Source organism: Moschus berezovskii, chromosome 3 (assembly GCF_049115385.1).
Source record: "Moschus berezovskii isolate FMDL1 chromosome 3, NW_MosBer_1.0, whole genome shotgun sequence".
Lineage (NCBI taxonomy): Eukaryota > Metazoa > Chordata > Mammalia > Artiodactyla > Moschidae > Moschus > Moschus berezovskii.
The window spans coordinates 34,078,609-34,106,290 of record NC_142462.1 but is presented as its reverse complement, the minus strand read 5'-3'; the positions used below and the strand labels follow the sequence as shown (position 1 = coordinate 34,106,290).

The window sequence follows — 27,682 nt, the reverse complement described above, 5'->3', positions numbered from 1 at the left end:
AATGATATTAGCTACGGAATTAGAGTAGTTTTAACTCATGTGACACTATTGAAGTTTAGATTAAGGGAATCAAAGAATATAAGACAAATATTTTTAACTTATTGAACCAAATACACATAATAACAGATTATGAAGTAATGTTTTGCTTGCAACTGAGCAGAAGAGGAGCAATGAGCATGGCCCTTGGATGTATACGGTCCAGGTCCCTTCACCTGACTCAGGCTCCTTCTTCTTCACACTACTATTATACTAATTGTTTCCATATAAAGGGAGGTCATTTAATTACTCTTTTCTTTATATACTGTCACTTTGTACTTACAGATCAGGTTCTTACTGTAATAAATACAACTATTATGATACAGAAAATTATTCATTTTAATATTTATTGAGTGTTATATTCAAGGGATTATATTAACCTTTTTAAAAAGAATTTTTAAAGTGACTGATACCTATTTATATAAAATTTTATATTTAGAAGTTGACATCAAAGATGATAACATATGAAATAGGCCACGCAGGGAAAATAAAACTGCAACAAATTTTACATGTGTCTGTTATCTGATAATGGCTGCTGTAAATTGGTTAAAGTGACTATTGTTGGATTTATTATTTTTAATGGCATTAGAAGTAACTGCTCAAAATATCTTTATTTTCTTGTTTCAACAAAGAATGGCAATATATTTTGGTATATGAGACCTAGTGCATGAGTTTCAAATTCAATTAAATATATCAAGTTTACACAAAGCCATATGTATGAAAGGGGATCTTTTAAAAAAAACTTTATTTGAGAAAGGAAGAGACTTATAACAGAAGGCAAGAAGAGAAACATACAAACAATATATTTACAACACAAAACAAGAGATCACCTTCAAGGGTGTAAATTATAATAAATACAGTAGATTTTAAAAGAGACAATTATCAATTAGTTCTAAGATTATTTAAGTCCAGCTTTCCTTTTCACTGGTTCCAGGTAGTTTCTTGATTAAATTCAAAGACTATCAAATTCAAACAATTAATGTCCACCAACTGTCCTGATGAAGCTCTCTCAAATGACACTATAAAAAATAGGTTTTTTTTTGTTTGTGATTACATATCTTTGCAGTAATATTATACAAAAGCCTGCTCAGCCACATGTTCCTCCCCAAATAAAATGTATTTTAAAAGATGCACTATCCCTTTTTTATGAGATTGCAAAAAGATTTTAAATAAAATGTATATTTATGAGATGGAAAAAATATAAAATTTTATCTTAGGAATGCCATATTTTTAATGCAAAACAACTGACAAAAAGTCATTTTAATCTGAAGGAATATACTAACCAAAATATGTTGGTAGTAGGAAGTGTTGCCTATTATAGCTCTTTGTCAAATTATCGAAGGACTTTCATTATATGGAAAAGTTTTAAACTTTCTAACTTCTAGTTATGTTACTTTACTTTGAATGGAGACTTTTTAAAAAAGGATAATGTATCTTTAGCAGTAACCTTTTTTAAGAAATATTTTTAAATGTCACAGCAAAATGTAAACAACACGTGCTAGTAACATACAGTTATACAAGGTCTACATTTGGCAAAACTGCTATATCTCCTTTGAAACAGGATACTACACCTTAAAATACCTCGGATTTAGAAATATAAATATTTTAATAGAAAAAAACCTCACAAAGATTCTAGGTCAATTTGGATTATCCATATTAAAGGGGTCTTAATACAACGAATCTTTAACTAGCTTAACAAAAGTAAACCTATAAAACAAGGTAAACATATCAAAAGAGAGTATGAAGGAAATGTTCCAGTGAAAAGCTTCCTTAACAATTTCCCTACTTGCGGTGTTATTTTCTTAGACAATAAATCAATTCATACAGTGCCCTTTAAAAACAGACAGAGTAAAACACTATCCTCCGTTTTTTTTCCCTACATTCCTCAGTACATGAATCACTTGGACTTCCTGTTTCCACAAGGCATTTCCTGTTCAGCCTCATAGAAACAGTTTTCTGTAGAACAGCAGGAACCTGACAAAGAACTGACTTAAATAAACAGTCTTCTGTTGCCTTCAAAGTTGTTTGCATTTCATAGCATCAAAGGACATAGTCCTTCTGAAGGTGCATTATGTACAAGTAGATTCTTTTGTTAAACCTAACTTTCCTAATTTTCTATTTGCCAAAATAGTATACATTGTGTCATTATGGAATTATACTGAAGAGATCCTAGTGATAATGATTATCAAACATGACACACCTTTTCTTTTAAACATGATTTTTGACTTCAGATCAGATAATAATCAAACTGTTACTATTTTTTCCACAGCTGGAGATACAATGTTGTATCTGATTGGACCATAAAGCTGCACGTTAGATCTTGCCAACATTTGCATCTGTTTCATTTGATCTTTTTCAATAAACAATGTCATCAAATAACACAGGATAAAAATGAAATGAGCAGTACTAGGTGAGACATAATGTGATATTTAAAATAGTGCTGTACTTTGCATCTACATATTTAGAACCACCTCTATTCCTAATATTTTCAACTGCAATCTATACAATAACCTAGGACTACTGGCATAGTAACCAGAACATTTCACTTAACAAAAAAAGAGAGAGGAAGAAAGGGGCTGACTAACTTTAATATGGTTCAAGACTGTAGTATGATACATTATGTACAACAATGTGAAAACTGAATCTACATATCAAAAAAAATCAGTAACTAATAAAATGTTTCATTGATCAGACTGGAAAACTATCCAGCAGTCACTGATCTCAACAGATAAACTAAAACCAACAGTGAGTTCGTTTTCCTTAGAAGCAATTGGTGGGGCAGGCTTTGGGATGAATTAAAAGCCTATTAATCACTTGGATACTGATGTAGTATAATTTTAGTGTAACAGGTATTTCCTTACGAGTAGAGTTTCAAGAAACCTTGCTATCTATATAGAGATCAGTATATAGAAAGATCTATATATAGATATATCTGCATTAATCAGAATCCTTAAACACTAAAGTCAAATCATTCAGAGATATAAACGGATAGGAAATAATATCCATTTACCAAAACCATTAATGCATTTCATATTCAGATAATGACTTTAATTACAAATCCTGGAGCTAAATCTTTGCCTATTACCTGTTGCATAAAAGCAGCCTGCTCCCCAGATTCCATTTCCTGGATCTGAGCATCTTCATCACTGTCCACGGGCTCCTCCTTGACCTTCACAGCACCAGCTTGTCCCAATGTGTCATCCACACAAGCACTGCTGTCACGCCTAGTGCTGTTGCCACTAGAGGGCGCTCTGTCTTCCTGCATCGCTTGGTCCCCCTGAAGCTCTTCCTCCGCTTCCTCGAGGTGACTGCCTGGTTGCTTCAGTTGTTCAATAGATTTCGAAAGCAGCTGGAAAAGAGTGTTCAGGGGTTCAATATTCAGCGCTTCTTGGCGGTAACACAGTAGTAATATACAGTTTGATTTCCTATAATTCTACTTCAGTACACCCTGATTTCTGATCTCTGAGGATCATTTTCGGAATGAATTTGTATGCAATGAAATTCTTTGGTAATACTAAATCTGAAGCAGTCCCACCAATTCCATACTGCACTGGTGTCCTAGGCAGGGAATGAGGTCTTTAAATGTCTCTTTTAAAAAAAATAGTTCACTCTTTAACCGACTTAAAAAATGGTGGGAAAAAGGTAAATAATGAACTTTTCCTTCATGAAACTGTCACAAAGGACAGGTTGTAATGAATAATTTAACCCAGGCAAACCTGAAGAATTATTTTCCCTAAAAGAAGAAGTATAACATAAATAATATTAATAGAAATGTAATAAAAAAACTTCCCCAATCTCATTTTCCAATAAATGGCAACCATGGTAGAAGACAGAAGCACTAATTCTAAGAGTGTTTCTTGTCTGTTAATTTTCCTATACCTAAATGGTCAAATGATAAAAGACCTATGTATACTTCTGAAAAATGGAAATATTGACTTTGAAATCTTGAACTGAAAAAGATGCAGAATTTAGTGATAGCACAAAATCTTTTATTAATATCTAAATATAAGTTAAAGAATAGAAACATAACAAGGAATCATGTTTGAACTTGAAAATTATTATTTAGACCTTTTATTTTGTAAACTAAATCATATTTAATCTCTAGAAGTGTATGAATTATAATTTAAAAAAAGATAATTGTCAATACACCTAAATTGAACAACAGCAAAATGTCATGATGTAAAAATTGTTATATGGGGGAAAATTCTCAAGATGATTTCATCTCACACAGGCCTTTTGTTTCATTTGACAAGGAGCCTACTGACTGGTTATCTGCAGATCCTGATCTGTGTTTCAAAGAGTGGTTAGAATTTTCTGCTGAGTTGGTGCCCATTTAAGCAACATACCAACTATTATGATGAACAGCAGTTAGAATACCAACACAAAAATCATGAATCAGACTTTTCTATGAAAAACTTCAAATTTATCTCCCACTCACACCTATGTTTTTCAAAACTAGACACATCCTGTAGGTTTAGAATACATAAGGACTCAAATTTTGAAGGGTGTCTTAACCTCAGACTTTCCTCCAGTGCTCACAACCTCAAATGGCCTTGTGTATGCTGACAAAGCCCTTCAATTTCACTGTAGTAAGAATTATACTGGGGGTTTTCATTCATTTGTTCAGCAAGTATTTATTGAGTGCCAACTATGTTTCAGACACTGCTAGGCACTGAGGAAACAGCCATTGCCCTGCCCTCAGGGAGCTTTCAGTTTCGAGTGTTAGAGAGGCACCAAACTGATGCATAAATTTATTCTTATTTTCAAGTATGGTAAATGAAAAAGGGAGCGATACAGCATGTTATAAGAATACACACTAGCTGAAGCAGGAGGGAAGTGTGGACGACTTAGGAAAGTTTCACTGAGGAGGCTGAGACATCAGAGATGAACGATGGACAGGAGGAATTGGATGTGTGTGAGGAGTGGAATCAGGGGAGGGAGCACTTCTGGCAGAAGGCACAGTGTGTGGACTGGAGGAGAGCCCAGTGTGTCTGAGCAACTGAAAGGTCGGTGCGGTTTGAGCAAAGGAAGACAGGGAGAGAATGCTGGAAGATGATTCTGGAGTGACCTAGTTTATTTTTTTGTTTGTTATTTTTTTTTATTTTTATTGGAGGCTAATTATTTTACAATATTATAGTGGTTGGTTTTGCCATACATTGACATGAATCCGGCCCGGGTGTACATGAGTTCCCCCTCCCGAACCCCCCTCCCACCTCCCTCCTCCCCTTATCCTCCCTCTGGGTCATCCCCGCATACCAGCCCCGAGCATCCTGTAATACGCATCGACCCTGAACTGGTGATTCGTTTCACATATGATAATATACATGTTTCAATGCCATTCTCCCAAACCATCCCACCCTCACCCTCTCCCACAGAGTCCCAAAGACTGTTCTATACATCTGTGTCTCTTTTGTTGTCTCGTATACAGGGTTAGCATTTGCATTTTTCTAAATTCCATATATATGCGTTAGTATACTGTATTGGTATTTTTCTTTCTGGCTTACCTCACTCTGTATAATAGGCTCTAGTTTCATCCACCTCATTAGAACTGGTTCAACTGCATTCTTTTTAATGGCTGAGTAACACTCCATTGTGTATATGTACCAAAGCTTTCTTATCCATTCGTCTGCAGATGGACATCTAGGTTGCTTCCATGTCCTGGCTATTATAAACAGTGCTGCAATGAACATTGGAGTACATGTGTCTCTTTCAATTCTGGTTTCCTCGGTGTGTATGCCCAGGAGTGCGATTGCTGGATCATATGGCAGTTATATTTCCAGTTTTTTGAGGAATCTCCACACTGTTCTCCATAGTGGCTGTACTAGTTTGCATTCCCAGCAACAGTGTAAGAGGGTTCCCTTCTCTCCACACCCTCTCCAGTATTTATTGCATGTAGACTTTTGGATAGCAGCCATTCTGACTGGTGTGAAATGGTATCTCATTGTGGTTTTGATTTGCATTTCCCTGATTATGAGGGATGTTGTACATAGAAAACTATAAAACACTAGTGAAAGTAATCAAAGAGGACACTAATAGATGGAGAAATATACCATGTTCGTGGATTGGAAGAATAAATATTGTGAAAATGAGTATACTACCCAAAGTAATTTATACATTCAATGCAATCCCTATCAAGCTACCAACGATATTTTTCACAGAACTAGAACAAATAATCTCACAATTTGTATGGAAACACAAAAAACCTCGAATAGCCAAAGCAATCTTGAGGAAGAAAAATGGAACTGGGCGAATTAACCTGCCGGACTTCAGGCTCTACTCCAAAGCCACAGTCATCAAGACAGTATGGTACTGGCATAAAGACAGAAATATAGATCAATGGAACAAAATAGAAAGCCCAGAGATAAATCCATGCACCTATGGACACCTTATCTTTGACAAAGGAGGCAAGAATATAAAATGGAGAAAAGACAGTCTCTTTAACAAGTGGTGCTGGGAAAAATGATCAGCCACTTGTAAGAGAATGAAACTAGAACACTTCCTAACACCATACACCAAAATAAACTCAAAATGGATTAGAGAGCTAAATGTAAGACCAGAAACTATAAAACTCCTAGAGGAGAACGTAGGCAAAACACTCTCTGACATAAATCACAGCAGGATCCCCCAAGACCCACCTCCCAGAATATTGGAAATAAAAGCAAAAATAAACAAATGGGACCTAATTAAAATCAAAAGCTTCTGCAAAGCAAAGGAAACTCTAAGCAAGGTGAAAACACAGCCTTCAGAATGGAAGAAAATAATAGCAAATGAAGCAACTGATAATGGATTAATCTCCAAAATATACAAGCAGCTCCTGCAGCTCAATTCCAGAAAAATAAATGACCCAATCAAAAAATGGGCCAAAGAACTAAACAGACATTTCTCCAAAGAAGACATAAAGATTGCTAACAAACACATGAAAAAATGCTCAACATCCCTCATAATCAGAGAAATGCAAATCAAAACCAGTTTATAATATATTTGAGTTGTGAATAAGATTCTAGAGAAATAAAAATATAACTTAGGATAAAGCATACATAAGCCTGAGATTTTGGAGAAAAGAGACAATGTATTATTCCTGAATTTTGACTATACAATTGTAAAACTCCACTTAATTGGCTAGAAAAAGAACATGTAACACCATAGAAAAGAAGCAGCGTTTTAATTGAAATGCTTCAGGTTTAGCTGGGACACCAGGGATAAGAATACTTGGTGACAAACATCCACTCATTCTTCAAGAGAGAGGTGGACAGACACAGAGAAAGAGGTCACCAGCCAGGCTGGCTATCTTGACCTCATCACTCACCTAAGACATAAGAGCAGGTTACAGGATTTTGTGTGGAGAAGACGTTAAAATAGAAAACACATCAGTCAGGTGAAGGAGACTGCAAGAGTCCCTTCGAGACACTATCTTCCAGAAGATTGTTGCAATTTGTCTTCTGGATGTATGCGTGCTGAGCTGTGGAAATTCCCCCTCTCGATATCCCAGTTTAGCTGGAAAAGTTCATGGGAGCTAGTTCATCAGGGCTGATGAGCCCACGACACTAGGGGCAAACAGATGCCTTCACAAGGTGGCCAAAAGATCCTCCCCGTAAGAGCCTCTGTGAGGGCAAGAGGATAAAACAGCAAAACTCTATGGATGTGTGGCTATAGGACAGGAACTAAGGGCCATTCATGAAGGTCAGCCAGGGAGCACGTATGACCAGTGTCCAGGAAATGCCACGTCAAAATTTCCTGCTTTCTAGGGGTGACTCTGCATCTTGTCTAGCTTCTGGATGTCTGACCACAGGGAGTATTCAATAACCAAGAGGAAGTCACAGATACCACCTGCTAAGTAAAAAGACTTTTCTGTTGCTATTTCTCTCCTCAGCTTCAGTTCCAGCATGGCCTCTCAGTGTCCTGACCTCGTAACCTCCAATAGTCTTATCCTCCACTCTACTTCAGCTCCCAGTGACCTGGCCTTTGTTGGTGGCTGTACATGCTCTTAAACCTCAGTTTCAGAGATCATTTGTTTCCTCGGGCTCATCCTCAGAATATTTTGACCCTGACCACTCCTCACCTCTGGAGGGTTCTCCAAGCTATTGAACCTTACCACATTTTCCCTGCCTGTCACCCCCATCATGCTTGTTCCTCAACTTCCCTCCCTGGTTCCTAGGTTCCATTCTTCATCATTAAAAATCACTCCCTTATTACTATCTTCAACTCCCTTGCCCTTTTCAATATGGATTTTCCTGTATGAGTAAGATTTCCAACCTTGGTTAATATTAAATCTCTGCCAAACTCAAGCAGCTGAACAAGCTAGGAAACAAATAAACAAATTACAATCATGCTGAGGGTTTTGCTTCATATCCGTGATCATAACCCTCAAATGGACCCTCAGTGCTGACTGGAAATACTACATTTCTCTAGCTAATTTTCTCTCACTCTTTCAATGACTACTTCAAAGTACCTCCTTTCTCCTCAAACTCCTACTATCTAGAACTTTTCCTCACTCCTGCTATTTTTGCTTATTTCAGTGAGAAAACAGACATTTAAAAATAGAGAAATTCAACATTCTGCTACCAAGCTGTCCCACTCACCCTTACTCACATAACAGCGGAAGAAAAGTCTGCATCCCTATCTTGATCCAGCCTTCAGCTTAATGCTCTGAGTCCTGTCTGTCCCTGCAATTTTCCACCCTGCTCTCCATCACTCATTTCCCATCTCTGCTGGAGTACTTCCACTCGGACACCTTCACTCTTACTGCTGCTGCTGCTGCTGCTAAGTCGCTTCAGTCATGTCTGACTCCGTGCAACTCCATGGATGGCAGCCCACCAGGCTCCCCCGTCCCTGGGATTCTCCAGGCAAGAACTCTGGAGTGGGTTTCCATTTCCTTCTCCAATGCATGAAAGTGAAAAGTGAAAGTGAAGTCGTTCAGTCGTGTCCAACCCTTAGCGACCCCATGGACTTCAGACTACCAGGCTCCTCTGTCCATGGGAGTTTCCAGGCAAGAGTACTGGAGTGGGGCGCCATTTCAGCCTTACTACCTGTCTTAAATGTAACCTCCTTTGGTCCCACCCTCACCCTGTCTTACACACACACACACACACACACACACACACACACACCCATTCTGTACCTTCTTTCACAGTAAATCTCCTTGAGTTATTCTTCATTGTCTTCATTTTTCTTCTCACAGTCTCTTTAGAATTCACTCAAACTAGACTTTCATCCACACTGCGTGTGTGCTTAGCCGTTTCAGTCATGTCTGACTCTTTGCGACCCTATGAACTGTGGCCCGACAGGTTCCTCTGTCTATGGGATTCTCCAGGCAAGAATACTGGAGTGGATTGCCATGCCCTCCTCCAGGGGATCTTCCTGACCCAGGGATCGAACCTGTGTCGCCTGTGATTCCTGCACTGCAGGCCGATTCTTTATGGCTGAGCCACCGGGGAAACCCTAATTGACTGAAATCTCTCTTGTTAAAGTCAGTAATGACTGCATAAATACCAGATCCAGTGGCACTTGAAATCAGAGCAGTCAGGATGAAGCATTTTTGAAAAGAAAACATGACAAAATCAAAGCATCTTTGAAAGTAAGAGATTTATATTACTAATGGTGGTGCAGCCAAAGAATAGACAAGATGTATGTGAATTTACTGAAATATAATTTCCCATAGATAGAAAATATGTCAAAGAAAATCTTTAATACTGACAAAATGCTGAGTGTTCACAGAATATTTCATATGTTCATTAAAACTGAAAACCTTTAACAGAAAATCTGATCTGTTAATGTACTCCTGAAGTCACTGGAGTACCCAGAAATCACATCATTTAGTCCACGAATCAAATTTGATCAGTATTTACCACCTCGTTGACATAGAGACACACATGAAAGTGTGTATAGCGATTTCCCGTGTGCAACGCAGAAACGGTGCTGTGTGTTCCAGTGCCTCAGGCTTCGTCTACACTTCTGCTGGACTTGAAATACGAGAGAAATAAGTGCCAGGATGGATAATGCTGTGATAACTGGATGAGAAGGCCAGATGGCAAAACAATTTTCTTCTAAGGGCAGAATTCCTTAACGGTTTGTAAAAGAAACATTTCTTGATACAAAACAGTGACTTATGAGTGGAGATCATATAGATATAAAATGTTGGAGTTGAAACTTTTCTAACAACATTCTTCAAATTCTTATTTTATAGAGAAGGGATTAATCATCTCCAGAAAAGACACCTAGAACGTTTTATACCTTCCACTCTGAAGCAGCTATATTCCAATGACAACTGAATTCATATAAACAATTCCAATGTCTCCCCTCAACTCCAAACTTACATAATTCAGCTGCTTGCCTAATGTTATCCTTTAGATCTAGAATCTCCAATAGGTATCAAAAACTTTAAGTAGCTCAAAGATAACCTTTATTCCATTTGTACCCAAATGTATTGATCACCTAATTTTCCTTCTTTGAGTAAATACCATTACCCAGTTGCACAAAACAAAAATCTAGAATTTATTCTTGTTTCTCTCTCACTTGTCTTCATAAATATCTGAAAATTTAATTTGTACTTAGCAATAAAGCTTTGACACGTTTTTCTCCCCCACCCAGGTTATAAAGTGAATGCCCATGTCCACATGAATAACTACGTCTTTTTCACCATTTCTGGAATAAAATGTGCTCTTTGTGAAGTTTCTAAAAATACAAAAGAAATAAATGGGATCTCCTGGAGACAATTTTGCAAACTATAAATGCATAGTGGGAGTTAATCTAAACTTCTTAGTTTATTTGAGGTATCTGACTCAAGCTGATTTTGCTTAAACAGTCAAATTTGCTGCAGTGGAAAAATTAGCAATTAACATCAAGAAAATATGCAAACAAAAGTCTCAGAAGATCCACCTGCCAGGTCTGACTTATTTTGGATTTTTAAAATAAAGAGTTACTTGATGTGATTTGCAAGTTTCTATTTACGAGGAAATCCAGCATTTGGACTATGCTGTGCTCTATGTGTTTTTGAACTACAGCTATGACCATTACCAAGAAGGTATGGGTTAACCCTTTTCTAATTTGTACTGTTGCTCAGGGGCCCCAGCTACGGGGAGGAGCTGTCTGCTGACTCTCAGTGGGGTAGCAGGGTCTCTCTTTGGTTGAACATCTGGAGGTGATCCCCCAGCAAAGCCGAGCCGTTGCCTTGCTGGCTAGAAAACACAAGAAGAAACATCTGTGTGACAGATAAATGTGTACGCCTGTGTAATTTCGGCTGAGGCTCCATCTGTAAAACACACCCTGTGTCATTCGTCTGACACCAGGTGAGTTACTCTGGTGGGGAGCCCAGCTGAGATGAAGAAGATGATGGCTGAGCTGCTGCTTCTGCTCCTTTTATCTTTGCTCATTCTCATTCGAAAGTGTGGCTCTGTATTCTCCATGCTGTGTGTGCGTGCTCAGTCGCTTCAGTCGTGTCTGACTCTTTACGACACTATGGACTGTAGCCTGTCAGGCTTCTGTTTCCATGGGAATCTCCAGGCAAGAACACTGGAGTGTGTTGTCATGCCCTCCTCTAGGGGATCTTCCATGCTACTGTATAGCAAGTGTCAGTTCAGTTCAGTCGCTCAGTTGTGTCTGACTCTTTGCGACCCCATTAGACTGCAGCACACCAGGCCTCCCTGTCCATCACCAACTCCTGGAGTTTACTCAAACTCATGCCCATCGAGTTGACGACGCCATCCAACCATCTCATCCTCTGTCATCCCCTTCTCCTCCCACCTTCAATCTTTCCCAGCATCAGGGTCTCTTCAAATGAGTCAGTTCAGTATAGCAAGTGTACTGAACACTAAGAAGGCTGCAGGCGGTCCGTGAACATTTTGCATTTGTAGCACACACATACAGGCTCACACTGAGATTTTACAAACCAGACAGCATGATCATTTATCCAAATCTCTAATACCTTCAAGTATTACAACTTGACTCTTCAATTCTTATCAATCCCTGCCAGGGTAATAAGTATAGCAAGTCCGTAATTTCAATGTTTTATATTCCATGTTGAAAACCATATATTTTATTAGCAAATTGTGTAAAATTTGTTAAATAATATTTAAAGATTGTGCTGCTAATCTTTACACCTTAACCCATTTAATTCAACGTGTAAGTTACATTGTTTGATATAAGTCTAGAAGCTAACGTAAGCATAGCGCTTTTTTTTTTTTTTTGGATTTATTATTTTTTTTTTATTTCTAAAAAAGAATTTTATTAAAAAAGCACAAATGCAAAGAAATGAACAGAGGAAAATTTATGAAGCATAGCGCTTTTGAATAAAATATCTTTAAAAATTTTATATTTTTAACTTTAGCCACAGAAATCCCTCATGTCCCCACAAATATTTTCAGAAATGGAATATCACACTAAGCACAGAAGTATATAAGGAGTAAATCTGTTTTGGATAGACATCTGATTTTCTGGAATTGTCAACAAATCATTCAGCACAAATGTTTGAATTAAACTATGCAAAATGACCTTTCACCCTACTCATCACTTTCTTATTTTGCCTCAGATTTTAAGACAGATTTTCTCGGGGAATGGCAAAAGGACAAGCATTTTTTTTTCTTTTAAATACATGTAAAATACTTCTTTTGGAAAATAAAACCTTTCCCTTAAGCTCCAAGGAAACTAGATTTAAAAATAATGATAAAATTCTGTCTCAACTCACAAATAGATTAGGTATGTACCAACTGTTCTCAGAAACAACATGCAAAGTTTGGAGGGCTTTCAAATCGAGAGGTCTACTTAGAGAAGAACTCTGACTCAAGACAAAATACTCCATGTCATTCTGTGCACTTTAGGGAAGAAATCAGAAGAACCAAAGTTAAATAACAAGAGAGAAAAAGTTTCTAAGTACTGGTCCATTATTCACATTAATTAAAAGTTTAAACTGAAAATCAACATCTTTTCTTGCCAATACTGAAGAGATATAAAATTAATCTAGGGGCCAAGTGAATTCTTAACGAAAGTGTGTTCGTTTTTATAACTCTAAATGACTGTCCAAAACAATGCCTGCAATTAAAATATCCTTTCTTTGGCTCTTAAAACATCTTAATATTCCAATAACTGAAGTGTTCACTTCCGGAAAGGAGACTAAAAAATTTCCTCCTCCCAGCTAGTTAAAGTTACCCATTTTTTTTACTCCTTCAACAAATCTTTATTGAGCACTTGCTATATATGCCAGGACCTGGGAAGAGAGTGGTCAGTTAGGCAAGACCATGTCTCAAGGAGAAATAAAAAGTAAACAACTGAAGAGTGGAACTTAATGTGACAGTGAACTATGGGGAAAGGAGTGCGTGTGCCTAACCTGCATGAGCAAGGAAGGCCCTCTGAAGAGGTGAGGTTTGAGCTGAGTATTAAGAATACCTGGAGGTTGAACATTCCACCAGAACTGTGACTAGCAGTTCATTTCATGAGATGGAAGGAGACTGACTGCCCACGCACTAGACAGGAGGCCAATGTGGTGGGAGCTCAGTGGGTGAGGGAAGGGAGTTGGGAGATAAGGTCAATGAGGGGGCAAGAGCCTTGTGGGCCCCTGCAAAGATATCTGGATTTTATCCTACAAACTATAAGGAACAACTGGGGACTTTTAAGCAAGTGCTTGACACAATGTGATTTGCATTTGAAAAGGATTGCTCTGGAAGCTACCGAAGGTTGGATTTAGGTGGGCAAAAGTAGAAACAGGAAGACTGACTTTTGAGAACAAAAAATCCCCAGCCAGACTATTGGGGGCATTTCTTAACTAGAAGACAGATGAGCTGTTTTTCCTTCTGTTACCTCACTGTGTAATTTTATGTCCTTTTATATTACATAAAAGGATTTTTTCCCTGATAACCTCCTTCCTGATCTTCAGTTGACAGTACACTTTGAAAGTTTTTTTTTTTTTTCCTTCTTTAAGGGTAATGAATAGTGGCACAATGAGGAGAGGCATGCTAGGGTCCTTCGCTCGTCCTTTGACTAGTGTTTTTGGACTGTGTCTCAGAATAGACAAGGTCTCAGAGCCAGGGAGCTTCTGATTACTTGACTGGTAAACAGCTCCCTTTCTCCCTATTCATCAATCCCTCGCTCTGGTAAACTGAAGAACAGTACTGCTGCTGCTGCTGCTAAGTCACTTCAGTCGTGTCCGACTCTGTGTGACCCCACAGACGGCAGCCCACCAGGTCTCCCGTCCCTGGGATTCTCCAGGCAAGACACTGGAGTGGGTTGCCATTTCCTTCTCCAAAAACAGTACCGTTCCGTTCCGTCGCTCAGTCGTGTCCGACTCTTTGCGACCCCGTGGACTGTAGCCTACCAGGCTTCTCTGTCCATGGGATTCTCCAGGCAAGAATACCGGAGTGGGTTACCGTTTCCTTCAGTACAAGTCCTCTTTAAAAAGGACAACCAAGAAGAAAACCAAACAGTAAATGCCATGTGAAAAATGCCATGGGCTCAGTGTAGCCAGACTTTTCAATTTTTCAGACAATGCCAGAAATCTAGATTTGTATTTGAAATCTTTCTATCTTTAAAGATTGAGTGCTTTTTAAGACACTAGGCAGCCCAAAGACATCAGTCCAACGGAATGGATCCAGTCCACAGACGATCGGTTTCTGACCTTGGCAAAGAATCCTTATGTCTCTTTTTGCTTGAACATTCTATGCTTTAGATCATTTAGGGCCGATGTCTACATGCTCTTAAAACACACCATCCTTTCTCTTTCTAACTTACTTCACTCTGTATATTAGGCTCTAGGTTTATCTACTTCATTAGGACTACTCAAATATGTGTGTGTTTTTAATCTGAGCAATATTCCATTGTGCATATGTACCACAAATTCTGTATTCATTCATCAGTCAATGGGCATCTAGGTTGCGTCCATGTCCTAGCTATTATATAAAGGGCTGCAACAAACATTGAGGCACATGCGTATCTTTCAGCTATGGTTTTTTCAGGGTATATGCCCAGTAGTGGGATGGTTGGGTCATTACGGTAGTTCTATCCCTAGTTTTTTAAGGAATCTCCATACTGTTCTCCATAGCAGCTGTATCAACTTGCATTCCCACCAACAGTGCAAGAGGGTTTCCTTCTCCAAATCCTTTCCAGCAATTATTGTTTGTAGATTTTTTTAATAATGGCCATTCTGACCTTTGTGAGGTGATACCTCATTGTAGTTTTGATTTGCATTTCTCTAATAATGAGTGATGTTTAGCACTTTTACATGTATTTGTTGGCCATCTGTATGTCTTTACAAATTCTTTGGAGAAATGTCTGTTTAGGTCTTTGGCTCATTTTTTGATTGGGTTGTTCGTTTTTCTGGTATTGAGCTGTACGAGCTGCTTGCATATTTTGGACATTTGCTGTGTGACATACAGAGCTCAATCCAGTGCTGTGTGAAAACCCAGAGACAGGGGTGGGGTGAGGAGGGAGATGGGAGGGGTGTTCAAGAGGGAGGGGACATACGTATCCTTGTGGCTGATTCAAGTTGAGGTATGGCAGAAACCAACACAGCATTGTAAAGCAATTATCCTACAATAAAAAAAATTTTTAAGGTATAACAAAGAAAAAACAATACACCATCCTTCATACTTGTGATTTGTTTTATGTTCCCTAAATGGTCAAAAATTTTACTTTGCCAGGGGATGGAAGTAAGAGTATGGACTGACTGCAAAGGAGAACACAGGGCAATTTTGGAAGCTGAGGGAATAGTTCTATATCTTGATTGTGGTGATTATGTGATGATGTGCATTTGTCAAAAATCATTCAACTGCACAGCAAAAGGAAAATAAATTACAGTGTGTGAATTATACCTCAATAAAAAATTCAATAACACAGATGTAAAGAACAGACTTTTGGACTCTGGGAGAAGGCAAGGGTGGGATGATTTGAGAGAATAGCATTGAAACATGTATATTATCATATGTGAAATAGATTGCCAGTCCAGGTTCAATGCATGAGACAGGGTGCTCAGGGATGGTGCACTGGGATGACCTTGAGGGATGGGATGGGGAGAGAGGTGGGAGGGAGGTTCAGGATGGGGAGCACATGTATACCCATGGCGGATTCATGTCAATGTATGGCAAAACCACCACAATATTTTAAAGTAATTAGCCTTTAATTAAAATAAATAAAAAATTCAATAACTAACATAATATTGTTCCAAAGAGAAAAAAAAAGGTCAGCTTCATGATGAATACAAAGATACAAGAGATAGCTGGAACAAAATTTAGTGGTCTGGTTTACAAAAAGTAGAGTGATGTAGTACTGAGGGAAGTGAAAAATGTGTGTCTTAGAAATATTCTACCACTTCCAGACAGCTATTTTCATGAACAGAATGAGGAAAATAGCACTTGGTGCTATATAAGAATATAAATACTGTGTTAAATGTAAGGATTTCTTACTATGTTTACAAAGCACTTTCAGAACATCTTCTCATGTAATTCTCACCAAAAACCTCTAAAATGTATAGATCAGAGCATTGGTGGACAAAGAGGTTATAGTTTGGCTATAATGGCAAAACAAATAAATAATTGTGCAGGGCATCAGAAACTTCTGTTGAAAAGGCTAAGCAGCATTCTAGATTTTGCAGTTCATTGGAACTATGTATTCTGTAGACCTATCTTTGATTAGAATTATCTACTTGCAAGACTATGAGCCATTCAAGGGGAAAAACATGCCTAATATTATTTTCACTTCTAGGATGCAGCATAATGGTTGCTAATAAATCTTTTTGGAACATCAATTATTCCATGCCAGGAAATTATTTTTTAGAAGTGAGTTTTTATTGCTGGTTGATATAACTAAACTGATAGCAAGAGAGTAGTGGTATATTTAGGATATGAGAGCATAGCCCTGGAGTCAATTCTGAATGAAGGATGGGAATACTCCAGACCATGTGACATTTCAGGGTCACTATAATTCCTTAGTTTTCATAAATATTTAAAGAAAGAGAAGAAAGATACAGAGGGGAAAAAAAAAAGACTAAAATCAAGAACTTACAAGCATCCAAAATTTCTAACAAAGAGACTGCTACATGTTCATGGTTTTCATGTCTACAAATCACTTAGTTATATTAAAAATTCCTTAGTAAGACTTAATTATTTCATTCTGTCAAATGAAACTATTTGTCAAGGTTGGGAAACAACGAAATTATTTAGTTTCCCTCTCCTTTTGAACTCCTGGAATCAACATCAGTCAAAGCACTCACATGGTCCAATTCCCCAGATAGTTTTCTTTCCCCTATTTTCTTACCTCATAGTCATGCCCAACTATTGTTTTTCTCCTTCAATAAAAGCATCTCTGACTAGATTAACAGTGCAGAGTGAAAAGGAAAGGTCGAGGTCCTTCCCTTGGTCTTCAAGTTATGAAAGGAGCACTGGGAACATTTATGAATGTTACACATTAATCCACTGAAATGGTCATTTAGTTTCTTTTCCAAACACAGGATTTCATCACATCTAATAATAAAGCAACAAGCCATTTTCTGTATATTTTAAACCATCGACTTGTAATTATATGAAAAGCTTCTATATGAATTCTCTGTGATGATGTAAGCTGGTACTACAGCATAAGTGGGTTTTTTGAAGCTCAATACATACCTACAAGGATCTGTTTACATTGGGCTAATCATGTCGAAATAGCATCTATTTGAGGGTAAAGTCAAAGTTTCTTTTATAAACCTCTATAGATAGATAAATAATCTGGGAGGCTTTTTATAGTTATAAAATTAAGACTGCTTTTCAATGCCTGCTAAAGCTTTTGGACATACTATCCATCTAATGGGCAAAATGTAATCCTAAATTGGTGATTAAAGACTCTGCATAAAAACAAGCTGTCATGTGGATAGAGAGAAATTAAACCTGACAACAGTAATGCCGACTCGCCTAAATGAAAGCCCAGTTCAAGTTTCTACTCATCCATTTTTCAAAACTTAAAAAAAGGCATTTTCCAACCACTCATAGATGAGATACCAATATTTGCATTTCAGTTGAACCTGATGAAGTCAGTTGATTTTCAGCTTTAGGCTTGTTCAGAACTCCTGTGAGAAAATGTCTGCCCAATCTAAAGAACATAGCAATGTTACAACACAGGAGAAAGGAGTGAAGCATGCCTGGCTGTAGTATTTCTCTACTGTAGCTGTTTCTCTACTGCGTTCACACTGCACCACTGGAAAGTCAAGAGAATATCCGGAAGTACCACCACTGGGTCCATGTAAAGACACTTCCAAGGGAGTAACTGGATGGAAGGCAATGCATTGAGAACTAGGAATCAAGGTCAGGAAATGGGATTTCTTCATCCTGGCAAATCCAAACCAATACCTAAAAAATAAGATGACCTTCCTTTTTTGTTGGTTTGTTTGCCGTGTTTTTCATTGTTAAGTTTCCTACTTTGGGCAAAAATAAAATTAGGAAAATCTTGTCTCCTTGGTGATAAAAAACAACACTGAAAATCACTGGCCCAAGTTTAGGTTAAAGACAGGATTTTTTGTCAGACAACCTATGCTGGCATCCCAGCTCTGACCACTACTAACCTGGTTATCTTGGTCAACTTAGTTACAAAAGAACTAAGAAGAAAATTAACTTTCTTTATAGTAAAAAAAAAGAAAAGTGTATTATAGTTTGAGGAGATGATACACATAAGAATGCTGGCGTGGTGTCCCAGCTCATAGAAGAGCCTATACAGAGAAAAGAGCTGGCACCACTTAAAGGAACCTATCCCTAAGGTTCCTTTGGGAAACATTCTGGAGAGATGCAAGTTGTGTAAAAGATGGGGAGGAAAAGACACACTAGGAGAAACAGGTGTAAAAAAAAAAGCAAAAATTGGTACATGGTCCTTATGTAATTATTCACAAAATTTTCATCTTACAAGTAAGGCACGGATAGAATTAACCTTATTAAAATAAACTAATATGAAGTGTGACTTCAAAATATGTAAACTTTTGGGATTGTAAATGTCTATGTAATTGTTGTTCAAATTAATCTCCTTGGGAAAATACACACTTTGCACAAAATTTAGACATGGCCTTAAGGACACTTTATAAGAAGAAATATACACGCACACAGAAAACCATGCCATGTGTGTATGTGACCACAGGCATGAAAGAAAATTCTTCTCTAGGCTGTTCTGGATGCATTACTGGGGACAAGAAATGAGTATGAATCATTAGAAGTTAAAGAGAAAATGTAACATTTATGCTAGAAAATTATGTCAAGAAAAGGAATACAATAGATGCTACTCAAACAAAGGGTCAAATTCTCTTCCAAACCTGATGAACGCTCCCCATTAGCTTCGTACCAGCATTTGAGCTTAATTATATTCATGCCTTGCTTGTCAGACATAAAAATCTACCTGTTTTAATAAGGGCAACGCAGGACATCTGCTCAGCCTCCCCTTTACTGCTCTTGTCTTAGATGTATTTTTATTATGATAAAATACCTCTCATGTCAAAATGCCTAAGTATCATAGTAACAAATATATAATAAATACTTATATCTAGAGTGAACCTTGACATGTATAAGATATCATCTCATGATTTGTGTGGGTTTTTTTTTCAAGTGTTGGCTGATAGCCAGTCATAGGAATGCATAAGATATTTATCACAGAGCATTTTACAAAGAAAGAGAGAGGGAGTAAGGGAGGGAGAGAAAGAGAGAGAGGGGGAAAGACAGAGAGAAAGAGACAGAAAGACAGAGACAGAGAATGGAGAGGAAGATATGTAAACAGCACACGCTAATCCTGAGAGAAACTAAACAAGGCTCAAACTTGTTTCCTCAAAGGAAACAATTTCCTTCCTTATGTCCTCTATCCCGATACTTAATACATTGTTTTGCTATTTACTGGAATATTTCAGTCCCCTGCAGCCCATATGGTAAGTTCCGTGAGGATGCCGAATGCTGTTTTCTGACTGCCTAAATAGTGTCTGGTACTAATCAAGTAAGAATTCAGTAATTATTTGCTAAGTGGATACTTACATAGATTCTTGTTGTGCTTAGTTGCTCAATCGTGTCAGGCTCTTTGTGACCCCACGGACTGTAGCCCACCAGGCTCCTCTGTCCATGGGGATTCTCCAGGCAAGAATACTGGAATCGGTTGCCATGCCCTCCTTGAGGGCATTGTCCCAACCCAGGGATCGAACCCAGGTCTCCCACATTGCAGAAGGATTCTTTACCATCTGAGCCACCAGGGAAGTCCATGAATACTGGAGTGGGTAGCCTACTCCTTCTCTAGGGGATCATCCCAACCCAGGAATCGAACTGTGGTCTCCTGCATTTCAGGCGGATTCTTTACCAGCTGAGCTACCAGGGAAGCCCCTTGCATAGATTACGTCATTCAAATAAGTATTGAAATAAAAAATAATTTTCTTAAAATTTCTTCTCATACAGATTTGAAAAGATGAATATGAGAAACATAGGTATTAGAAAAGATATAAAATTTTAGTTAAAATAGAAACAATTAGGCAGCAATCAATGTTATTAATACTATAACTAAGAAATAATTCAAACACCAATGTTGTTATTTGGAAGGGGGACAGAGATCTATGTCAAATTTTCTCACAATAAAGATGCCTGAATATACTTTGGAAAATTTCTGTGTGTCATTCAGAGAGTGATGTGACTTGACATTTGCCCTTCTATTCATCAGGCAGTAGTCACAGTACTCCTTCAAAAATCATAAAAATGTCCAAGAAACTGTGGTATTTTGTTTTCATCAGTCATAGTTTTTACCAGAAAATCTGTGGCAATATTTAAACTTGAAAAGGGTTCAGAAGAAAACTGCCAGTGCTCTCCTATATTTTTGTTTGCTATTTGGTATTTAAAAGGAAAATTTTATTTTAGAAAATCATTTTTTTCTAATAAAAAATTAAAAGATACTGGCAAAAGTAACAGTCTTCTTTGATCCTCATATTAAAAACCTTTTCTTTAATGTTTTTTTAAACATGAAGGTACTATATATTAGCAATAAAACTGTTTAGATGTATTTCTGAATTTTTCAAATGTCTCAAAAAAAAAAAAAAGCCAAGAGAACAAATGTTGTTAGCCATGATTTTCTTATGGTTAAGCTTCTCAAAATGCTTTCAGTAAAAACAAAATATACAAACTTATAAGCAAAGATAAAACAATCTGACATTTTCCACTTTTTTTTTTAGCTTGTCCCATTCTTTTCTGGTAGATATAGCAATACAAATACAATACAAACCCATTCTAGGGATATTTCTGCTAAGCTATTAAGCACTTAAAACATACTTACATGAGCTTTAGCATCTTATGACACACAAATTTCCCATGTAAATGTCATTTAAGTAGTAGGTAGGCAAATTGTTTAGTATGCTTAATAACATTTACATTGTATTCTTATAACAAATATGACTGACTGCTTTCATAAATGCATTCAAATAATAGCAAGATATGAAAAAGTCTTTAAAATTTAGTAAGTTGATCACTGTACAAAGAGCTCTGAAAAAGTGTACTGTTGCTTCTAATTCTTCTAAAGATTATTAGCAATTCAAATTAGTCATTAAAAATTTCATACCAGGAAGGCTAATCATATTTAATATAATGTAAATTTAGAGATAAATCTGCTTATTTTTTCTTTTCTTCTCACTTGATTTTTTCTCAAAGCTCATAAATTCCTCAAAAAAGAACCATAAAGCAAATTGGAGGGAATAAAAGGAAAAGACATATAAAATATGTCACCTATACACTTATATCTGCATATGTGCCTATATGTCCTGCTGTAATAGATATCACAAGAGAGTAAGGACTATGTGTTTATGATGCCAACTCTTTGGCTGTTTGATGGGTCACTAAAGATTCATCCATGATAACAGAGGGGGAAAAGATATAAATTAAAGTTTCTGTGGTTATTTCTCATTAATGGTTATTCTACATGATACCCATAAATATATTATTATGCATAAACCTGTTTTCTTTTGGCATCTAAGTTTGCCTTCTCCTGACGTGAAATAAATGTTTTCACTACCTCACGGAAAAGGTGAACAGTAGCAATTCACTCATTAGTGGTTCTATTCTGAATACCATAGAATGGGATGGAGTTCAATATTTATTTAAGAAAATTCCTCTCTATTCCCTTAGACAATTGAGGACAGGTGAAGTATTTTCAAAATCTGGAGAATAACCAGTGTGTATATGCCATCTTGATTCTTGATTAAACATATGGAATACATACAAGGAGAAAAGCCAAGGAGAGACCTGCTTGAGTAATCTAAACACCCAAGTTGAGAGAGGTTAATATATAAAGATCAGCTTTGTACTTTGAAGTTTTCTGGGCTTCATTTTGCCTAATTAAGACAAGATTTAATAATCAAACCACTGTACAAACATGTAGTGTAGGTTTGTTTCTAATTTTGGGAGGAATTCTTAACAGAGTCCAAAGAATCAGCTCCACATGGAAGAAGGTCTCTGATAAGATTTGCTTTTCTCATTTCTGAAATGCAAATGCCTGCTTTCCATCTTAGTTTCTTTCATGTGACTGAGCTTAGCATCTGCCTGTCAAAATCTCGAGTGTGTACTAAAATACAATAATTTCGTCCAATATTAACATACCACTTGAATTTGAAGCAGTGGGAACTCTAGATAATAAAAAAATGTATTCCAAAATATTCTTAAAGGTATTCATAGAAATCATCTGTAGATGGTGATTTCAAAGGGATCAATTTACTTAATATACCTGTAATAGAATACACCTCCATATAGTTCTAGGAAATAGAACCGAGTAGCAGAAAGTGTATTCACAATCAGATATTACTCTTCTTCCCACGGACAGAGAATCCTGGCAGGCTACAGTCTGTGAGGTTGCAAAAGAATTGGACATGACTTAGCAATTAAATAACAACAACTACTACTTTTCTAAATGAATCTAATTCCAGATTAAAATATTGTGAGGTGAAAAGTAAGAATTTCCAGCCTTTCCTTTCATACTGGATAATGTTTCAAGAATACCTGGTAATTTTAAGCTGTGCTAATAAACCACAAAAGAAACAAATCAACATAACTCTACCATAACACAGTAAATGTGCAGAATGACATTGAGGACAAGGAGTAATATGCCATTATAAAAGGAGAAAAATCAGTTCTCCTCTGACAAGACTGATTTTATCTAAGATAATTAGATAAATTTAGAGAAATACTGAAGCAATAAGATAGGCATTAACCTGATGATATACTAATAGAAAGAGTCTGAAATATAGTGAAATACAATCTGCAGAGCAGCAAATGATGACCGGAGAGGCAGCTGGCACTCCCAGCCATCCCCACCCCAATATACACACATACACATCATTTGTGAACATGCAAAGGGTTGGGCTGGGGGAATTTGTGTTTAGTATCGTGCTCTTCAGTCCATGCTACCTTCATGTCTCTGTCTTGTTAAGATGGAGGCCAAAGATGAGAAAACATCTCTAATCCCACCTGCAATAAGGTGAGCGTATGATAAAGATCCCCTTCTCTTAAAATCAGAAAGATTATTAGACCTTTGCCCATGAGGTTTTGTTTCGTTTATGCTCAGTTGCTTCAGTTGTGTCCAACTCTTTGCAAATCTATGGACTGTGGCCGACCAGGCTCCTTTGTCCTGGGATTCTCCAGGCAAGAATACTGGAGTGGATTGTCATCTCATCCTCTAGGGGATCTTCCTGACCCAGGGGTCAAACTCGCGTCTCTTATGTCTCCTGCAATGGCAAGCGGGCTCTTTACCACTAGTACCACCTGGGAAGCCCTGTTTTGCTTATATCATAATATGATTGTGCACTCACATACTTAGCCAATTTTTAGCTATCCATTTATAAGTAAACAGGACATTGTTTCTCAATGCTGCTAAGTCACTTCAGTCGTGTCCGACTCTGTGTGACCCCATAGACAGAAGCCCACCAGGCTCCCCCGTCCCTGGGATTCTCCAGGCAAGAACACTGGAGTGGGTTGCCATTTCCTTCTCCAATGTGTGAAAGTGAAAAGTGAAAGTGAAGTTGCTCAGTCATGTCTGACCCTTAGCGACCCCACGGACTGCAGCCTACCAGGATCCTCCATCCATGGGATTTTCTAGGCAAGAGTACTGGAGTGGTTTGCCATTGCCTTCTCCAATATAATGCCTTTATCAGATATTTGTAGGTAATATAGAAACAAAGGAGAAAGGATAGAATATTGATATTCAGGACCTTTCATTTTCCAGAAATGAAAGGATTCTCCTTTGTAAGGCTACCATAGCAGAGAACAGTGGCTAAACACTGTACAGACCAGTTTTGCTTACAGACTCATTGAAAATGCTCTCCTGGACCGTGTGACACATTATATTAGAATGACTGTCTGTGGCTGCCTCAGCAGGAGAGCTCCCGAGGATATGCTATGACTCAGTCCTCTGCTGTTCATTTCTGACACAGAGAGACTACCCAAGCTGCCGAGAAACTGCTTCACCACTGACTGGACTAAAAGTCGGACATATTAAAAAACAAATGTAACATGGATACATACAAGTTGCAGAGAAACGCCTAACTGGCTAACCTTGCCATAGCTGCCAACACCTGTGCAAACTTCAACTCTGCCTCAAACTTTTACTGCAGTAACAAAACATGGGGCTCTGCACACGCATTCCTGTATGTGCCGCTGCATTCAGATATGTACTCAGTCAGAAAAGACTTTCCAATCTAGGACCTCGATTTTGCTACAAATCTAGGACCTCAATTTTGCTACAAACCTAGGACCTCAATTTTGCTACAAATGTCCTATGCATGCAGTGATGGAGAAGACAGTGGTACTGTGATGGTGTCCTTGAGCCCTGACAGCAGAGCCAGGAGGGCAGTCTCCAGATCATTGTGATGGACACCAACATTCTCTCTTGTACGCCCATATTAGTGATGAGAACCCCAGATTCCACACCGGTGGATGTGGTGTGTTGACATGGCTTGGGAACTTACCTTGTTCATGTGGATCTGCTGCTGGTATTGCTTCTGCTTCTCTAGGAACTGCTGGTGCTGCTGCTGAATGACCAGCTGAGCCAAGGTGCTCTGAGGCAAAGGTGCAGACTGGGTTCGATTCAGGGGTCTGTGTCGGGGTAATTTGTGGGTACCTCTAATGCCGGGTGAAATTCTCTCTTTTGTTGCCAAGGGAGACTGAGGATGTAAGGGAACTCCACCTGAAAAGAAAAAAAAAAAAAAAAATATATATATAGGTACTTACAGAGACACAGACACAATTTAAGAAAAGACAAGAAGCTACAGAAAATAGCTATGGGATAAGTATTATGAAAAGCAGTATACTATTGGGCAAATATCAGAAGAAGGCTAGGTTGGGTGTGTTCATCACTCAGTTTTATCCCACTCTTAGACCCCATGGAATGTAGCCAGCCAGGCTCCTCTGTCCATGGGATTCTCCAGACAAGAATATTGGAGTGGGTTGCCATGCCCTTCTCCAGGGGATCTTCCAGACCCAGGGATCGAACCTGGGTTTCCTGCATGGCAGGCAGACTCTTTACCATCTGAGCCACTAGGGATGCCCAGATTGGGTAGGGTGGAGGCAAAAATGCCAACGCATTGGGCAGATACGCAACTGATCAATGACTCATCTACAGTCCACTCTGGTATATCTGAAGGTTAAATAAGGTGAGTTTTTCTCCACAGATCTAGAGGAATAAATATGGGTAATAGTCTTTTCCACAGTACTAGGTATCAGGGAAACCTCTGCATAACAATGTGAATTTTTACTAGGTCTTGAGGCAAAGAGACATTACGTTGGCTTGCTGATAAAAACAAAAGCCCTAACATAACCTACAAAAGATGCCATTATAAATTACCAGCCACAAGAAGTTTTTGCTGTCTCATTTGTTCTTTCAATAATAGATGCTGCAGGAGAGCTTGGTGGCTGCTGTTGTGCTTTCCCTCCAAAGTAACATGGGGATGGCTTGACGACGCCGGGATGCTGCCCCCGTATTGCCCAGGCAGAGGAACACCTTGCCTGAGTGTCTGGGTCTCACACTTCTGTTTTTCCTTGAGTGAATTTGAAGCCTGTGTCAAGAAATAATAAAGATGTTAATCCACTTTCATCCATATGGGTCACTAGGTCTGTAAATCATTAGACTGGTTTCTCATTCCATAATTTCCCCTGCCAACAAAAAGTCTTATCTTACCCAATGGCTGAGAAGTGAAAATGGACAGCAGTATGTCTTTTGAACTAAGTGAATGAACATAGGAGAAAAAAAACAAAGCTGGAGCACTGGAGACAGTTTAGTATTGTGTATCATTGTAAGTAAGTAAGTAAGTGTTAGTCGCTCAGTCGTGCCCGACTCTTTGCGACCCCATGGACTGCAGCCCACCAGGCTCCTCTGTCCATGAGATTTTCCAGGCAAGGATACTGGAGTGGGTTGCCATTTCCTACTGAAGCCCAAATAAAACTTTTTCTAAAACATTAAAAATTATATTTATTTTAGGCTTAGTAACTGGGAAGTTTATTTCTAAAATATTTTAACATACTGCTTAAGTAAAAGGTATATTAGAAAAGTAAAATTTATTCAGATTGCTAAACTCATGACTATACAATAGAGATTAAAAGCTGGATATAAAATGGTTTGTAATTCAGGAGTTTCAAGCAGAAAAATTCACTCTTTATATGTCCTCTAATACATTCACAGAGCTGTGGGTGTCTAATATTTAATTTTTAAAATAAAATTCTTGAGATAAGTCAATGAAAGATTATACAAAATATGAAGAAATTTTATTTAAATGTGTATTTTATATTAATTCATAATAGAATCCAAAATCTCTAAATATTGAAAATGATACTCCAGATACTTTTGTTTAATAAAATAAACTACAAGTGAAATTAGATATCACCTAAAATTGCTATTAAGAACTTGAAATATATGATAACATAGTAATAAGGCAATAATAATTATATCATCAATAGCAATAATGAATTCTCCTAGTCAAAAAACTTAATGAATGGTGGTCATTTTGGTATTACAAAAGCAGAGGTCTAATACCTCAAAATTATGTGGCATGTTTCTTTTCAAAACTCATGTTTCATCTTTCAAAATTGCTGTGCGCCAGGGAAGCAAAGCAATTTTCAGTGATGGGGAAATTGAAGGACAAAGAGGTAAATGGTTTGTCTCTGTCACACAACAAGTCAATGCAATGTGTAATCTAGAAGTGATTCTTTCTCCTGGCTTCTTCTCCTTAAAATTTCCCACTACTCAGTGGGGAAATAGAACATTAGAGATCCCTTTGCCAAAGCAATGCTAAGCTTGAAAAATTAATTATGATATACCTCATACACACCAAAATGGAAGCAAAAAAAAATGAAACTTCAATCCAAACCACACTGGTCTATTCATCCAATGGTACCAAATGGTATTATCATTGAAACATTTAATAGGCTGACTTTTAGTACTTGGTACTTTGGGGAAAAATGCTCCCTGACCACATTAAAAGTAGTGTGTTTGTATTAGCTAGTAGGAGTGACTTAGAACATGCAAAAAAAAACAGTAGAAAACTTATATGTTGTAAGTTTTTGTGTTAGTATTTGCTCATCACCAGAAGAAACAGAAAAAAGAGGAACAGAAGAATATAATTTTTTTTTGGAAAATAATTTTTAATAAGTGAAGATTTGAACATATCATCCATAAGTATTTGTTTTATTTAATCCCTAATTTCTTTTTCCTT

The 27,682-nt window shown here is 37.6% G+C and overlaps 1 protein-coding gene across 4 annotated transcripts in view; it reads right to left on the bottom strand.

The window, feature by feature from the left end:
* Positions 1 to 763: 763 nt before the first annotated feature.
* Positions 764 to 27,682, bottom strand: part of LOC129552284 (histone deacetylase 9) — a 716,367-nt gene continuing 689,448 nt past the window's right edge. For all 4 annotated transcript variants that reach the window (XM_088833594.1, XM_088833606.1, XM_088833586.1 and 1 more), the window contains 3 exons: positions 25,819 to 26,029; positions 24,944 to 25,161; positions 764 to 3,385 (listed from right to left, as the gene is read on the bottom strand). In XM_088833594.1, the coding sequence (XP_088689720.1) occupies positions 3,071 to 3,385; positions 24,944 to 25,161; positions 25,819 to 26,029 (744 nt within the window). In that variant the 3' untranslated portion in view covers positions 764 to 3,070. The remainder of the gene's footprint in view (positions 3,386 to 24,943; positions 25,162 to 25,818; positions 26,030 to 27,682) is intronic.